This window comes from Lagopus muta, chromosome 18 (genome assembly GCF_023343835.1).
Source record: "Lagopus muta isolate bLagMut1 chromosome 18, bLagMut1 primary, whole genome shotgun sequence".
Classification (NCBI taxonomy): domain Eukaryota; kingdom Metazoa; phylum Chordata; class Aves; order Galliformes; family Phasianidae; genus Lagopus; species Lagopus muta.
The window spans coordinates 5,652,146-5,669,402 of NC_064450.1; the positions used below are offsets into that span (position 1 = coordinate 5,652,146).

At 47.4% G+C, this 17,257-nt stretch overlaps 1 protein-coding gene across 4 annotated transcripts in view; it reads left to right on the plus strand.

Moving 5' to 3' along the window:
• RPTOR (regulatory associated protein of MTOR complex 1) overlaps positions 1 to 17,257 on the plus strand; it is a 118,579-nt gene that overhangs the window by 77,670 nt on the left and 23,652 nt on the right. For 2 of the 4 annotated variants that reach the window (XM_048964961.1, XM_048964962.1), the window contains exons 19-25: positions 474 to 614; positions 1,068 to 1,226; positions 7,898 to 8,016; positions 8,368 to 8,436; positions 12,569 to 12,672; positions 13,765 to 13,948; positions 15,807 to 15,917. In XM_048964961.1, coding sequence (XP_048820918.1) covers positions 474 to 614; positions 1,068 to 1,226; positions 7,898 to 8,016; positions 8,368 to 8,436; positions 12,569 to 12,672; positions 13,765 to 13,948; positions 15,807 to 15,917 — 887 coding nt within the window. The remainder of the gene's footprint in view (positions 1 to 473; positions 615 to 1,067; positions 1,227 to 7,897; positions 8,017 to 8,367; positions 8,437 to 12,568; positions 12,673 to 13,764; positions 13,949 to 15,806; positions 15,918 to 17,257) is intronic. The other 2 variants (XM_048964963.1, XM_048964964.1) reach the window with 1 other exon arrangement.

Below are 17,257 nucleotides of genomic sequence, written 5' to 3' on the forward strand. Positions count from 1 at the left end.
GAAATACAAGTTGTAACTAGGCCTGAAATTTGGTCAGGAAGCTGATATTTCATAAGCCTTTGTAACAACAAAAAGAAAAGAATCCAGAGCTTTAATGAGCAGGAGCAGACGGAAGCCTGCAAATGCCATCTACTAAATGGTGTCTGCTGTAGCAGTGTGTCCTAGCACAGTGTCTGGGCAGTGGCCCAGCATCAACCTGGAGGGAAGAGCCGTTGTGTCTCTGGGCAGCCTGCAGGCACTGGCAAGGCTCAGCTCACCTGAATTTATTGGATGGAACAAAGTCACAGCCTGAACAAGAGCAGAACGTGCTCCGTGCTGGGTGCGTTCAGGGAGGATCCCGTGTACCTCGTTCTGTTCATGCTAATGGGTGAATTCTGTGTTGGTGATGTCTGAGCTCTGCCTTTGCTGGGAATCCACCCACAGGCTGTGGTCTCTTTGGTCACGTCTCTAATGGCTACATTTTGCATCTGCAGAGGGTGGGAGTTTGACACCAGTGAGGGACGGTCCGTGCACACCTCGGCTGCGCTCCGTCAGCTCCTATGGGAACATCCGAGCGGTTACCACAGCCAGGAACCTCAACAAGTCCCTGCAGAACCTCAGTCTGAACGAAGAATGTAAGAGATTAAAAAATTCTGTCATTTTTCTATACCAGCTCTTTTTTCACACCCTCTTCCAAGCCGCCGTGTGCGAACCAACGCGCGGTGTGAAACTAACTTTTGTGCCTCGATTATCCAGCTGCCAGCTCCAAAGGATTAGGTGAGGAGCCCTCTCCTAATTAATTTCAATTTATTGGTCGTTAATATCGATATATTTTTTGTTGAAGCGTTCAGGGATCAAGATGGTGCCTTTCAGTTTCCTGCCATACACAGATTTTTCACTGTCAGAATCGTTTATGACTCTTTGATGCTTGCTCTGTATTTAAGCATTCCGTTTTTAAAAGGGGACTTTGTGGATTTGCCCACACCTTCACTGACCGTTGTGGGATTTGGAAAAGCACTGTTACACCCGGGTGAAAATTGCTCTCCTCGAGTCCCTGTTTCAGCAGCTGCCTGCCTTCCTTTTGGCAGCTGGAAGCTCTGTTGCGTTTTCTCCTGGGAATCTCAGCACCAGCAGCAGCGCCAGCAGCACCTTGGGCAGCCCTGAGAACGAAGAGTACATCCTGTCCTTTGAGACCATTGACAAGATGAGACGAGTCAGCTCTTACTCCTCTCTGAATTCACTCATAGGTGAGTAAAGGCTCTCCCCCTTCCTTTGGTGTCACCTTTCTCTGTATTTCACACCAGGTTTTAGGGAAGGTTTGGATCTTAGCTCCTGCTAGAACTCCAGCTAGAGATCTCATAGCAGCAAGCTGTTCTTATGTCTGGTTAGGCTATATGCAGAGCAGAGCCCCTCCTGCTCTGAAGCTTTGGCTTCTCGCTGTGGCAGACAGCAATCCTCCTAGGAATATGAGCACAAAAATGTCACACATGAGGGGATTTTATGTCCACCACGGTTTAGTTGCCTAGATAATCAAAACAAAGACTCTCCATCCCATGGATGCAGCAGCTGGGCTGTCTGGCAGTAACTTCCCCCGATTATTTTTCATGTGGGTTGTATTTCTGTACAGCACAGCCATTTTGTTGTGTTATTCATACAGGAAAGCCTCACCTAACTAATTTTCCTTGCACATTCATATGCATGTTGTTAAAACAGGACATAAAAAAGAAGAAATCCTAGGCTGAGTCTCAAAAACAGAGACTGATAGCTTCCCATAACTTGTTTATGCACAAAAACTCTGACTGATCCCACTGCCTCCAGTCCCCTCTCCATCATTTCCTCTTGAACAAGCAGCTCCAACAGCAGGAACTGCACCAAACTTCTCAACACTGCTCAACAGCCCTTTTTCTGGGCATCTGGCTTTGTGGGTAACATACATCTTTCTGCAGAGTGAAGTGCTGTGGCACATAAAGAAGGGAGTTTTTAGCTGCACTTATGCAGTGCGTGGCTGATTTGCATGTAATGGCTGATTTGCATTTCTTTTGTGACACACAACTGGTGTTTTTGTGTTGGACTACTTCCACTCAGTTGTTATTTCTAATAGTCCTCCCAGTCGTGTTTGAGTGCTACAATAGCACTGCTTTAAATTGGCTGTGGCTTTCCAATCTGATCCATTTTGGGATGGTAACACAGCCAGCGTGCAGAAGGGCTTAACTTCTGCAAGAGTCTCCATCCAGGGAGCACAGGAGGCAGCACATGGCTGAGAAGTGCTGGGGGAAGTCTGCAAATCTATGTGTCAGCTTTGTGAGATATCCATGTGCCACGTTTTTCCAGCCTTCAAAAACCAGTGCAGAAAGAGAGGTGTAAGTCTGGATTCCCCCTTGATGCTGGGCTTGTCTTGGCTGAAGAAGCACTTTGCTCCCTACATTTGCTGGAAAAAGTGATGATGCTTTGACTTTCTGAAGTGAAAGATTCTGGGATTGGGATTTGTGAGACCTTAAGCCCCTGTGGCAGTTTAAAGTCATTTGTTCCTTAGAAGCTTGATTGATTCGTTTGCTTTTGGTTGTAGGTAGTGAAACTGTATTTTCTGAAAGTATGGCAGGAATGTTAGGAAATTTCTCTTTCTCTTCAGCTTGAGAAGCTAGTTTTCCTCAGTTCCTCTGGTGCTAAGTGGTGTCTGCTGGATGCCTTCTGCAAGTCTCACAAGGTTTTTTTTTCCAAATGTGCTGGAAGCTCTAGAGATCAGCTGGAGGTGCATCAGGGAAACCTAAAGAAACAACAAGAGCAGTTCTCTGAAGCCTGTCTCATTCCTGTTTAATCAGAAGAGCTCATAGCCAGCTGGAAACGAGGGAGCTTATAGAAGTGTTTAAAATTCATAACTCACAGAGAATCCCATTACCTTCAGCGTTTGCTTCCTGAAAGCCAGGCTTTTTTCACTCCTACTGAAGAAGCACCATCTCTCAGCCCGCTCTCTTCTGGTCCCCAAGGAAGGAGTTTTCAAAACCCCATCAGCTCCAGCCACCCTTGGTGCTGCTGTGCAGCCAGCCCAGACTCAGATTAACACTGCTGTGGGTATTTGTCACTTGCAAGTAGCAGCTGCAGCTAGCCTGTAACATTCCAGAAGTGCCCATCTGCCTTGGGGTGAAGCTCTTTAAGTTCTAGCAGAGAGTGGAATCCTGCTGTAGCTCAGAGTTGTCACTGGATGATGGACCTGCCCTGAAGGAAGGGATGTTTTGCTCTGCTCTGTATCTCCTGGCAGAATTAACTGTGATTTGCCTCTGCTGTAATGTCTGTGCCCCAAGTGTTTGGGACAGAGAGAGCAGTAAAAGGGATGCTTTGGGCACATGGGTAGAATCAAACCAAAGCAGAAATCCAGTCTGTAGTGGAAAAAGGAGAAAATGTCAGCCACAGTTTGATTCTGCATTCAGTGCTCTGCATTCCCTACGTTGATTCACTGATGCTCGGGGCTTTCTTCCCCTCCTGTGGTTTTAGGAATGTGTCTAGAAGGAATTTCCTGCATCAGCCTATCCACTTCATTGACACTGTGGCATCATATAATTCTTCCCACAAACCCAAAGAAAACCTATATGCACCTTCTCCTGCCATTTTACAAACAGCTTCCTCGCAAACTACCAGCAAAACATGACCAGAAAAAGCAGCAGATATCTTTGTCTCTGGGTGTGCTGTTTTCTGGCAGACCAGTCCTTGCCCAGGCAACCTTGGGCTACCAGAAGATTGCTTTCTGGCCCTCGTGTGGCTGAGCTGCCAGCAGCCAGGTTTGGTTAGTTAACATACAACATGCAAACACCAGTTTGGATGGGAAGCTGAGCCTTGCTTCTTTTTCCATAAGACAAGTCATTAATCTTTGCATTCTGAATTATTTTTTTTTTAGTTTTGCTTAGTTTTAAGATGGGAAAAGGTATTGAGATGAGGGCTTTGCATACCTTGAAGGTGATTATTCATATTTAAATTGTATGATTAAAAGCCTTTGTCTTATGGAGAGCATCACTGGAAAGATTATATTAAGGAATGATCAAAGGAAGAGGAGGAAGCCTTGGAGCAGTGAATGCAGGGGAGTGTTTCTCTGCTTCAGCAGGAGAGCTGGGGGCAGGAAGCTGTTTGCTGGGTCACAGGAGCCTCTCTGAAGAGCTGCCTTGAAGTAACACCCGCAGCAGGAGGTGACTGCAGTGAGGATGACGAAGGCAAGAGGTGTAGGTGGGCAGTGAGCTGCAGAGAGGAGGCTGCTGGGACAGGTAGAGCCTCCTCTCTCACTAGGCACTATATTTGAATTCAGTGCCATGAGAAATAATTGGCTAAGCAGTGCTATTTGTAAGTAAAACTTCACAAAATGGCAAAATACAGGGATCTGAGTGGGCTTTGGAAACGGACGCTTGTTGCAGAGGTTGCCCTTCAGCTCGTCCTCTTTGTCCTGCACTGTGGAAGCAGCATGGTGGAACCAGGGCAAGGCCTGGGCACTGCTGCACAGCCCTGCATGAGGCAGCAGCTGCCCTGCATGGCATTGCTGAGGCGGTAGGGAACCAGGATGGGAGAGAAATCCCAGTGTGACGGTGGGCAGCAGAGCAGCTTGGTTGGCTCTGTGGCTGTGCCATGATGTGCCAGTGTTTGCCCTGGCCTCACACTCCCTCTCTGGGCACAGGCAGGGAGCAGTGGCGTGGGCTGGCTGTGGCAGCTTGCAGGCTGTCAGCGCTGCGCACAAAAAATCAATTTGCTGTTCCTCTGGGGAGTGAGCTGCTGTGGTTGTCGAGGTAGAGTACAGAAAGCCATCCGAATTTCTGATGTTTTCTCCATTGGAGGAGCTCCCGCAGGACCTACAGTGTTACTCTGGGAAGAGGAGAAGCATATGGGATGCTGCCTTACAAAGCATTGGGATCAGCATTGATGGGAACCAGATAGCTGAGCCCTCAGGTGCTGCTCGGTGTGAAGTATTCCAGCTACACGCTTTCACCACACCAGTCCCAGATGTGCTTTTCCCTGCAGATGGAACGTATGGGAGCAGAGCTGCCTCCAGTCTGAGGCACACGACACATGTGCCATAGGTCAGCTTTTGCTGCTGTGCTGGGTGGGCACTGCATCTTCCAGAGATCAGGGCTTACAATCACTGCAGTGATTTTTTAAGGGGGTTAGAAAGGGACGCCATCACAGTTTGGTGAAGCAGAAGGGGTAATAGAAGCGTTGGTACAACGTGGTCCTGAGCTTTGTGTGCTCGGTGACCTCAGCCAGGTCCCTTCCTTGGGGCAGTGATGTGATGCTGGCTGTCACACCGAGCTGGGAGCTACGTGCATGCAAACGAAATCAAAGGCGTCAGTGAAGAAAGGCAATTTATTTTTGACGTTCTTAGCTGAGAGAAATCATTTTGTAAATCTATACTGCAAGGTCCATTTAACTGGCTTTGAATCAGTCTGACTAATTACAGAGCTGTCTGCTTAAATTAACACCCCCGTCCCCCTTGCACGGCCCTTTGTTTGCATCTCGTGGATATTTTCCTCGTTTCAGTGCAGTACATGAAATCAAGCTGCTGCTCCTGCTGCCGCCTCTGCTGCCTCCCTTTATCCCAGTGAGTCCACATTTTGGGTTCCTGCAGGAGCTGTGTCGGATGTGTCACCGGGCTGAATCAGTGCACAGAACAGCATTAACGGGAGGGGGGGCAGAAAGCAGCAGTCCTTCAGCCCCGGTGCTGAGCCTTTGTAGAAATTCCCTCTGTTCTTTTCAAAGGCTGCGGAGCGAATGAGGAATTGCACTGGCGCAGATCTGTTTTAAATTTGTTTTTCATGACGCTCAGATGTATAAAAAATGTTATTGGCTTTTTCCTCCTTCATGACTGCGTCATGAGTGAGGTGGTTATCAGAGAAACTGATGAGCACCTCCTCGCTTTTCTTTTCTCCCTCTTTCCTTTTACTGCCTTTCAAGGGCTCTAAAAGGGTCCACGCCATTCAGATCCCCACCGCTCCTTGCGTAGCTTCTGGCACAGCATGCACACTGTAGGGATGCTGAGCTCAGCTGACGTGGCACTGCCTGGCTCTGGGGCTGCTGTCCTCCCATAGCCCATAGCTCTGTGTGCCTCCAGCTTTGCTTTTCCTGCTAACATCAGCTTCCAGAGTGAACGTGCGGGTTGCAGAAGTGAGACCCAAATGGTCAGAAGCCCGAAAGGACAGACAGTGTTACGTCGCTGCTTTTTCTGCCTGGGAGACCCATTCCTCTTCTGCACAGGGAGCTTATCGTGTGCTGACATTTTCAAACACGGATAAAGAAATTGTGAAAAAGATGATGACTTTTGCCAGCTGTGACCACAGCCAGAACCTGAGGTCGGATTTGCACTGTTCCAAGTCAGTTCTGCTGAACCCACACACGCTGTCCTTGCGTGTTCCTTGGTTCCATGCCCTCAGCCAGCGTAAACCACACACAACAGATCAGTGCCCTTTGACTGTGCTGTGCTTTGACAGTGGTATTTTCTTTCTGGGATCATCACCCTGTGCCCTGCTTGCATTGGAAAGGTTAGGCTCATCTGTAGGACCCTGCTGTGTGGGTCACCCATGGCAAACGGGCAGCGCTGCCTGAGTGGTGCTGTCATAAATACTCATCAGTGGGGTTGCTATGTGAAACTCTGAGAAATCCTTCGCATATCAGCCAAGTAAGTTATCAGCCAAGTAAGAGACCCTCTGTTTCACGGGTCAGGTGGAGGGATGGAGTGAGATTATCGCCTTTGCTTTTTGCACAACGTTTGTCACACGCTGGGGTGTTTTTCTGGCAGAGGAGGATTCGATTGTCTGGTGCAGGCAGCCATATGGCAGTGCACTGTGCGTGCTGCTGAACTTTATAACTGCACACTGCTTGCTTGCTTCAGCTTGAGTTCAAAACCAAACTGTCCGTGTCTGTTTTCTTTTGGCCCGAGCATCGGGTTCAGCTGTGAAGGTGCTTGCTGACCAAGGAGCCCTGTCTTCACAACACTTTATATTTAGATGCCTACAGAAACACGGAAGGAAATGCAGTAACAGCTTGATCTGTCATTTACCATTGATTGTGACTCATCTGAAATCCCTATTTTTGTTCCTTTTTTTTTCTTTCTTTTTTTATTAGTACAACTGCTTTAATATTGTCCAAATGGCTCAATTCCTAAAAGACAGTGTTGTACCTATTGCACTCGGTGGGGGTTAGGAGAAAGAATAACATATTGAAGATTCACCTAAAAACAGCAAAATGAAACGTTTGCTGGGTTATGTCAGTTGTTACCAAAGCTTATTAATTTGATTTGTACTCAAATCTGTCAGTCCCTCCTGCTGAAATAGCAAACTGCAGATATTCTCATTAACCAACAAATTGGCAATTGAGGAATTGACACAAATGTCAGCAGGAGAGGCTGAGTTAGGCTCGCTGCTTCACAAGGCACAGTTCTTACAGCTTCACTTTAAAATTTAGCACTTAGTAAACTTGTAGAATACTTAAAAGCTCTGAACAGTCAAGCGGAGTATTAATCCTTAAAGCAGCTATAAAAGTAACCATCAAAATATAAGCCTCTAACTACATTCTTACTACACTTAGTGTTTTAGCTCAGGAGCTCCAAAGGCTCTGTCTGCTGTTCCATTTGGCTTTTTCAGTTTCGTAGCTGCAGGGGCACAGCAGACCAGCAGTTTGATTGAGGCTTATTCAAGTAGTCTTTATTTTGCTTTACGCTGCTCTCATTTTACCAACTCCTGCAGAGTTCACAAAGAAGGACAGAGAAGAGGCAGAACGCCTGCACAGGGTGTTTGTGAGCTCTTCTCTTGATGTTTTCTTAGATGTCACTGTGATGTGCAGAGTTCTAATGAATTTTCTCACCTAAGATGAATGAATTTGGGTTGACGGGTTGTCGTGTGCTCTGGGGATTTGTTTTTTGGTGGTTCTTTTTATTTTTTTGTTATTTTAGGTGTGAGTTTCAACAGTGTTTATACCCAGATTTGGAGAGTGCTCCTTCACCTAGCTGCTGATCCCTATCCCGACGTCTCTGACTTGGCAATGAAAGTTCTCAACAGCATTGCCTACAAGGTATGCCCTTCTGTGTGCATGTGTGTCCATCAGACTTCTGTGTGCTGGATTTCTTCATGTTTAGGCACAGGGTAGGTAGGCTGAGCTGCACGGGTCCATTGGAGGGGCTCTGGTAAGCAATCCTAGTTCAGTCTGACTCTGTTTCTGAAGGAGCTTGTAGTGTTTGGAAACGATGAATGCTCACGTGAAGTCTTGCTGACGTAGAATAAATAAATGGGGGAGGGCCTGGGGTTGTAAATTAGGTACAGACCTTAGACAGTAGGTCTTGTTTTCAAGTGTACTTATCTGATCAGTCCCTGGGAGAAACCTTCGATATCCTTCATTAAATTATCCGTTTGCAAACCGATTTAGATTATGCAAGTGGGACTGGCCTGCAGACTGAAGCCACAACGGCTCTCCAATCCAGGTGAACTAGTACATGTGAGTCAGCATGCAGACACCCCTGCCACTACTCACCTCTCAGCCAGGCCTCCCCGCCTAACCACCATCCTCATCACATCTCATCCTCCAAGGATGACAAGATGTCCCTGGAGGCTGCCATCACTGCTGTTGGGAATTGACAGCTTGGGGAGCTGGAGCAGCACCCTCACCTCCTCCCGAGGCGAAGCACCAGGCCACCCCAGAACATCTTCTCACCAACTGCCTTCCCCCCGCCCAGCAGCGATGTCAGAGCTCTGACTGCAGCCCTTCCCCGTGCTTGGATTCCACCTGTAGTTGCTGTAGCATCCAGACCATGAGCCATTCCAATGCGAGATGGCGTCTCTTACTGACGATTGCTAATGAATAACCCTAAATCTTCAGTCGAGGCTTCTGAGCTGAAGTTCTGCAGTAAGAGATGCCAGCATTGTGCACTGCCATTTTTACGCCTTAGAGATTTCTTGCTTTTCAATCTGATTTTCCCTTGAGAAAATAGTTACTTATTTAAATTCCTCCCTTTGTTTTAAGCGTACATGTCAGCGAGTTGGCAATGTCTGTGTTTGGGGACAGGGAATGGTTTTGACAGTGGGGGTGGTGAGGTCAGTCCTCCCCTGGTGATTCTGTTGTACAACAAATTGCTGTCAGGCACAAGGTTCCAAATGAAGGTGAATAAGAAAAGTGAAAAGATTTCCATCTCGGCTGGAGCTGCACAAAGCTGTTTTGGTGTTGAATGTTGGAAGGCTCTTTGCAAAATGAAACGTTAGTCTGACTATGGGATTTAAAGGGCTATAAAAGGAAATGGATCTGCTTTTTCTGACTTACCTATTTATTCAGGAATGACTTTTTTGCTGGTGGAAAGAAATGTATAAATATTAATAAAGGTGCAGTTGTGCCCTGCAGATGTCTTTACCAGCACTGCTGTGGTTCTGCTTAGCCAGCAGGAATGTTGATCATTGTGCTGTGATATGCGTAGGAATGCTGTGACTGTTTGATAAATTGGGTGCTGGTTCTGAGAAGTCTGGTCCTAAATTCTTTGCACAGGAAGGAATCCAAAAGCTCAAGTGGATGCATATCGCACATCTCATGCTCTGCTTCTCACACAGCTGCTCTCTGAGGCAATGGCTCTTCAAATGGTTTTGTATTCGAAATAATAAAAGCATTCCCATTTATGAAGATTTCCATCTGGGGTCGCTCCAGTGAATGAAGCTTATTTGTTGTTCTTAGCCACATTTGTTCTTCTGTTAGCCACAAGTGGCATGAGGCCAGCATTTAAACGTGCACTTTGTCCAATGCTTTGGGCAGGTGCATGTATGGTGGCTGTCTCTTCGTGACGCTGTGCATTTGCTGTTGCCAGTACAGCAGCCTTAGGTAGCTTCTCAGATGGATTCCTCCTGTGGAATCTTGTTAGCAGCCCTCCAAAATGGAAGATGAGGCTTCGGACCGTAGGTTCCCATCACAGCCAGTGCTCCCACTGTGAGCAGTGCTGCCAGGGTTTACAGCCCCAAATCCATCCTCCTCTGCTGGCGTGAGCCTGGATCTGCTGTAGGAATTGCTGTCACATCAAGGAGATTATTAACCATGACCTTGTGTCAGCTGTACACCAGAACCTTTCCTTGGTGCTCATGGAGCTTGGGCTGCAGGTGGCTGGGAGCTGCCTGGGTCCCTGCGCCTCCCAGGTTCAGCACATGCAGATGCTGTGTTCCCATTTGGTTTCTGAATATAAACAAAAGTTGATTTCCTTGATTAAAAAAAAGCCCTGTTTCACACTAAGTAAAGCACTTGGATGTTCGGGGGTTTAGTCCTATTCTCCTGGTTGATACAGAATTCAGGGAGAAAGGCTTCATTTTGGAGCTTGGACATCTGAAAGTTTCCTCTGTTCACAGAACAGAATGCTGCAATTTGTGTGGCTTTGGTGTGTCTGCTGTTTTTCAGCTGAAGGAGCTTAACAAAGTAGCCATGGACTGACATTTGGGAATGACCACTGGTTACCCACATCTTCATTCTTGGTGAACTGTTTAGCTGCAGAACGTTGCCAGGCTCTGTGCTTTGAGTCCTCATGATTTTCCAATATGTTTTGTACCATGTTTTGTACCAGGCATGGAAATCAGTCACCCTGAGGGCTGTGCAGGCAGCACCGGTGCAGCGTGAGGCTGTGAGCAGTAAGCACTGCAGCACTGTGACAGCAGGGCAGTGCTGTGTGTGATGGGGTTGTGCAGGAGTTCAGGTTGTGTCTGCATTTGTAGAGCAGTTATTTTTGTTTTGCAATGAGGCAAGTTCTACTCAGTGCAATGGAGCCAAGAGTACAGCTCTTTCTCTACAGAACTCCAGTGGTCTTTAAATAGGGCGATGTCTTTCTGAGCAGCTGGTGAGTAGGTTGCACAGACGTGCATGCTTCCTGGGTTGGAAATGTGCAGTTTTATTTCCTGGGCTGATTAGACATTGCTGGTTCTCCCACAGATTGCTGCTGAGTTGTGATTTATATTCATGATGCAGATTGGAGTGATACAATCTCATTCCCAGCCTGATCTTTTAAAAGTCCCAAGCATGCTTTTTGTACCAAAGCAAACAAACAAACAGGAGCTGGTAAGCAGCGTTGGCCTTTTAAGACTTTCTGAAATCAAAATTAATTAAGGAAAGTTTGCTTCCCTCCCAGATTGCCTCACCCAGCTGTTTTGAATGGAAGCCTTGAGGCTGAATTGTCCCAGCAGCTATTCCTCCACCGACATCACTCTTGGTACAGCTTTGCCATGCAGGAGCGAGCGATTCTGACAGCACACTCTTTTTTTCTTTCCTCTACCGGGTGTCAATTTGCAAAGTTATGAATTACCATTTCCCCTCCTGAAAGAGGTGCTGTGACGGGCAGAGGAGCAAATCCCTGGGAAACGGGCAGCCGCAGCCTCCAGCAAAACGCTGTCATGTCACTGAGCTGCAGCTCGCTTCTGGCAGAAAAGAAATTCCTCTGCTGTTTCCCCAGGAAGAAGGAAGGCTGCTGCCACGTTCCCCTCGGTGTGCCCCTTCAGCACACTGTCACTGGCTCATCTTGTCCCTCCGCTGTGACACGAGGGGACCGGAACTGTTTCAGGTGACAGAGATCTGACTGCAAGAATCTGAAAACTGAGTCTTCTGTGACTAATTAGAACTAGCAATGAATAATTGTCTGTGACTAGTTGTTAAATTGCTTCTGCTTTCCTTCCGTTCTCTCTGATTTCACGTCCCAGCTGCTCACTGAAGACCCCACTGCACTCATGACTGTGATGAGTGGCGCTGGGGCCTCTCTCACCTCATTTGGGAAGGAGGAAAGTAGCCCCAAGTCAGCCAGCCTGTAGGAGGGGCTGGGTCAGGCTTATCCGAGGCTGTGGCATTTGGTGTGTGCCCCTGGAGCCAAGCAGGTGGTGATCAGGGCTCGAGACCTTGAGCAGGTGGAGCTGGAGCTGCATGCTTTGCTCACTGCCATCCCCTGGCCTGCATCTGGGACCTTTTCTCGGAGGAAGGACAGATGTTTGTTTCAGGATTAGGTCTGTGTCAGCCTGCAGGAGGGCCTGGCTGTGCTGGGCAGAGCTGTGAGCAGCCCAGCTATGCAGACCTGCTGCCTTCCTATGCGAGTTGGTGTGGACTGGTGTGTAGGGAAGGGGCATCTTGCAGTGACTTCCACGAAAGCTCAGCTCCCATTAGGGGAGTTGCAGAGGCAATGGGAGGCAGATCTGTGCAGCTGCCAGATGTGCAAGGGCAGTTGTGACCCAGATGCAGAATCAGGATGGGTGCTGCAGCCATGGGCAGTGGTGCAGTGCTGGGTGGGAGCTCCGTGCTGTCAGCTCACCTCGTGGGTACAAGTTGTGCTGTGGGTCCTGGGCTGTGGCTGCTTTCAGAAGAGGCTGATATGTTGGTCAGTTATGTCTCTGTAAGCAAATGAACGATGCTGTCTGGTAAGTGCTGTCAGACTCCAAGAGCAGCAGGATTGTCTTACGTGTTCAAAACTGCACAGGGACTTTTCACGTATATTTTTAAACACCCCCACACACACTGATAGAGAGCTTAACTTCATTGAACCCCAGGTGTGCAGTTGTACCATATAATAAACCCCTGCAATGGCTGTTCTGCAGTCCCAATCAGCGCTCTGTTGTGTCTTTCCCTCTAGGCAACAGTCAACGCTCGCCCCCAGCGCATCCTGGACACGTCCTCACTGACGCAGTCAGCGCCTGCCAGCCCCACCAACAAGGGCATGCACATCCACCAAGTGGGGTAAGTGGGCCCAGAGCTCCCCATCAGGAGCCCACTGGGGTCTTGTAGCTTCTTGGTTTAGTGCTGGTAAGAGGCTTAGGAACAAAAGCTCTGGGGACAGGTGGGGAGTTTCTACACGTTACTCCTTTTAGGGCAAAGCATAATGAGGCATGCTGGTTATCTAAGGGTGGATTGAAGGGACGTGTTGAATGTTGCTGATTTTACTGATGCACTCTGACCTGAGGTATCCGGATTTCCCATTGAAATCTGATCTCTTTTCTCCAGTTTCAGCTAAAAGCCAGGGTTGCCTGGTGGTCAGCAAGCGATGCCTAAACTCAGTGAAACTAAGGCAACAATGTGAGCAGTGCTAGGCTTAGAAATGTGATTCCTTCCCAAAGGATGCTGTCCAAGGGAAAACACCTGGCTTGAGATGTGGCAGCCTCACAATCCATGTGCAGCAGTGAGATTCAAAGTTGGAAAGGAGGGCTCTGAACTGCTCAGTGATGCTTTTAATGTCTTCTGTTAGCATTATGCAACGGTGCAATTGCACAGATCTCAGTTTGCACGCAAATCAAAATGCTGCCCTGTGGTCTGCCAGGACTGCAGTCACCACATTGCTGGTCATTGTGCCATGGTCACAGCCATTACCTGGGGGTGTGTGACTGCTTAACCTACAGGTTCCCAGAATTTTGCTTTTCTGAGTTGTCTCAGTCAGGATTCACTGCTGAGATTTGTAACTTTTTTGGACTGTGTGTTTGGATTGTAGAGGAAGCACAGCAGTGAAGGATAAGTCTTGTCAGAAACAAGCAAAGTAAAAGAAGTCACATAATTCACATGCAGGAGTTAAGGCAGCAGAGCAGATAATGGCAACGTAGCCAGTGTTAGCCTCTGCCCTCGTGTTTGGGGGTTAGCTTTGTTTCTGCTGTGAGAGGGAGCATTGAACTGCTTTCTGCTTGTAGAACCGGGCTGATTCTCAGAGGTGGAAAGCATGTCAGGACTGCAGTTTAGTGAGACGTGCCAGGTGTCAGGGGATGCGTATCAGAGAGGTTCAGAAAATGAGGGCAAGTCACATGTCTGCTGCTATCTAAATCCTTTTACTCTTTTGATCTGTAGAGGATCACCTCCAACCACCAGCACAAGCAGCTCCAGCCTGACAAATGATGTGACAAAGCAACCGGTCAGCCGGGACATCACGTCTGTGCGACCTGCCAATGTGGGCAACATGGGGGTTCAGTACACTCCCCACTCCCACCAGTTCCCCAGAACAAGAAAAATGTTTGACAAAGGGCCAGAGCAGGTAAAGAGACTTTGCTTTCAGTTCTGATCCCCTGCTCCACTGGGTTTTGTTACACTTTCTGTTCTTTGTGTTTCATTTCTGCATATCCTTCATCCTTCACTTCTAGCTGCTGCTAACACCAGGGTAGCTTCTTTTAACCAGTAAAATAAAAATGGATTAATTTTTTTCTTCGGGATATGTTTTATGACTCTGATAGAGGACATTACTCACTTCTGCTGCCACCAAGAATCGTTTAATCCGAGTTGATTGTTTATTCTTTCACAAACATTTGTCTGCCTGAGCGATAGTGCACAGCTGCATCTCTGTCAGTTGCTTTTCCTCCAACCTCAGCATAGCGTGGACAGAGGCTGACAAAGGGACAATTCTTCCTCCTTTAACATGCAGGCAGATGTTTCTCTTGAGATACTGGGAGATGCCCTTGCAGCAGCAGATTCACCTCCTTTACTGCAGATTCGTTCTGTGCTTGGCAGCCTCTCTTTGCTAAGCACAGGAGCAGATGTAAGCCCAGACTGGCACTGGGAAGACCAGAGCTTTCTACAGGTCACTGCTGGGATACATCTGGCCAGCCAAGAGCTGTGGTGTCTTTTATTTTCAGCATCAGGCCGATAGGGGGTTTGCACCCATGTTAGAATCCAAATGACAGTCATCAGGTACTGGGCATTTTTCCATTTAGAGAAGCATGAAGAACTGATTTGGTGCCAAGTGGAGGAATGCAGTAATGTGCACAGTGGATTCTGAATGTCACTTTCAGTTGACTTTAGGTGAGTCATCTCAGACAAGTATGGTTGGGTCCAAGCACACTCAGGTGCACTTGTGGCCATCACTCAAAGGTAGCAGTTGGCAGTGGGCATAGAATCATGGAATGGCCTGGGTTGAAAAGGACCACGATGATCATCTAGTTTCAACCCCCTGCCATGTGCAGGGTCAGCAACCACCAGACCAGGCTGCCCAGAGCCACATCCAGCCTGGCTTTGAATGCCTCCAGGGACAGGGTATCCACAACCTCCTTGGCAACCTGTTCCTGGTCAGTGCCCCGGATCCAGCCGGCTGACAGTGGTTTGCTGTTTGCCCCTCTCTTTACTTCAGAGCACTTCCAGGATGTTTCTGGTGCTTGCTCTGTGAGAGGAAACTAGAAAAGGCATTATGAAAGGGGAAGCTGGGAAGTGGCGAGGTGTGTGTTTGGCAAGCCACAGGCCGAGAGTACATTGCAGATTGCAGGTTTTCTGACTTCTGGGAATTAACTGTTCTTTATTAAAGTAGCATTTGCGTAGAGCCAATGCTTCTGTGTGATTCCAAGAAAGATTTGTCAAAGCATTAATAGGAACACCTTCAATTCTAGCGGGGATAGCAGCAACAGCATGGCTCATAGTTCAGAAAACCTGAATGAAGCCTGGATCAATGGAGTGGTATCTCTTTTTTTTCTTTTTTTTTTCTTCTTTTTTGATGTCTTATGCTTTATAATAGACATTTAATGCACAATGTGGCCTTGATCTGAAGGTGGGTTAGCCTGAATCACCTTCCCCTCACCACTGCTTCTAATGCCAGGTTCTTGTGTAGACCATGAGAAACCTCATCCTGGGAAGTTGGTTGGAACCAAACACTTGGGTTCATGATTCATGCTGTAGCCTGGCTGTGTCGTGTGCTGTGCAGAAGAGGTTGTTTGTGCAATTCTGAACAGCTAATGTAATGACAGTGGTCTTGGAGCTAGACACAGAAATCTTGGTATCCTTGGCAATGTTTTTGAGGGTTTTTCTCTGCTCACAGATCTGCCACAGGCACTCTGGGTATCACTGTGTGTACAAATTGCCCGTGCAAGTGAGATGGACGTGGGGTAACATCCTGTTCTCTTTCTGGACAGACCACTGATGATGCTGATGATACCGTTGGACACAAAAGTTTCATTTCAGCCACAGTGCAGACGGGGTTTTGTGACTGGAGCGCGAAGTACTTTGCTCAGCCTGTCATGAAGGTAATGCTTGGTTGTCTTTCTGAATCATGACACTGCAGCTCCTGAAAGGTTGAGGTGCTGGTTCTTTGCATAGGCTAGTGGCCTCATCTGTTCACTTTGCCTTCTTTTCCTCTTCTGGCTGAGGAGGGAAAGGAATGGATGTATTTCTATCATCCTGCTTTGGTGAGCTGTGTGACCACTGCCTGTCACAGAGAGCAGGAGAGGCAGTGAGAGCCAGAAAGGTCAGGTATTAGTAGGGACAGAGACCAAGCAAAAGCCCTGCATGCATAGAATGCTTTCAAGAAAGAATGTAGAAATGAGGGGTTCTTGAGTGGAGATGGGGACAACAGAACTCACCCTCCCCTTGAAGTGAGGCACGGCTCTGTACTCAAGTGTGACCTGGGAGCTGTGCTTACATGCACCCAGTCTTGATTCCTTTACCTTAGCGAGGAGAATGGCTATTGGAAGTCTACAGGACAGCATGGGGAAAGCTTCAGAAGAATCATTATTCTTTTCAAAGTTCAGCAACAAAAAAAAGCTTACTGCAGCAAAGAGTGAGGGTTGTAAATGACAAATCTCCATTGAGATCTCTTTAGAAGTGAGTGCTTTCTGGTAACTCTAAGTTGGTTTTATGTGAAGTGAGAGGTGCACAAAAGCTTTCTTCTAGGAAAAAAAAATAATAGACAAAACAATGAGACAAAACAAAGCTCTTCAGAGATGAGCAGAGATGGTCAATGACTGGAAATAAGCACTTACATTCCCAGAATCTTTTAGCCAAAGATCGGGTTTCAATCTTAAGCGTGAAATCAAAGTAAGCATCAAACCTTGCCTTGGTATTAGCAACCACAGCGAAGGTACCTTGGGATTCAAGCAGCACAAACTGTAACAGAACTTTCAGCTTAACTTTTGGAGGTGTTGCAATTAATGTGAACTATAATGCATCGTTTGTATTAATGCCACCACCTGAGCGACTCAGCAGTGGATGCTTTTATGCAACCGCTGATGTTTAAATCTTCAGAATATGCAAAGAAATGGCACATTTTACGTGCTGCCTCATCTAAGAATTGCCACTGCGCCATCTGTTACTGCTCCTTTCCATCTTTAGGCATGTTACATTGGTAGGTGTTGAGGTGAGGTAATTGCCCCCAAGTTTAAGGCTATCAGAAAACCGGTTACATGGCAGCGAGGTTTCCGTGTAGCTTTAATTTGCTTAGAAAATCACCAGGAGGAAAAACTAGATGGTAGAGCGATTGCCTGACGCTTCCTGAGCTGCTAGTGAAATTAACTTTCTTCTGATATCATTAGCAGAATAATTCATTAGGAAATACATCTGGCCCATGGGGCTCGGTCAAGCTTTATAG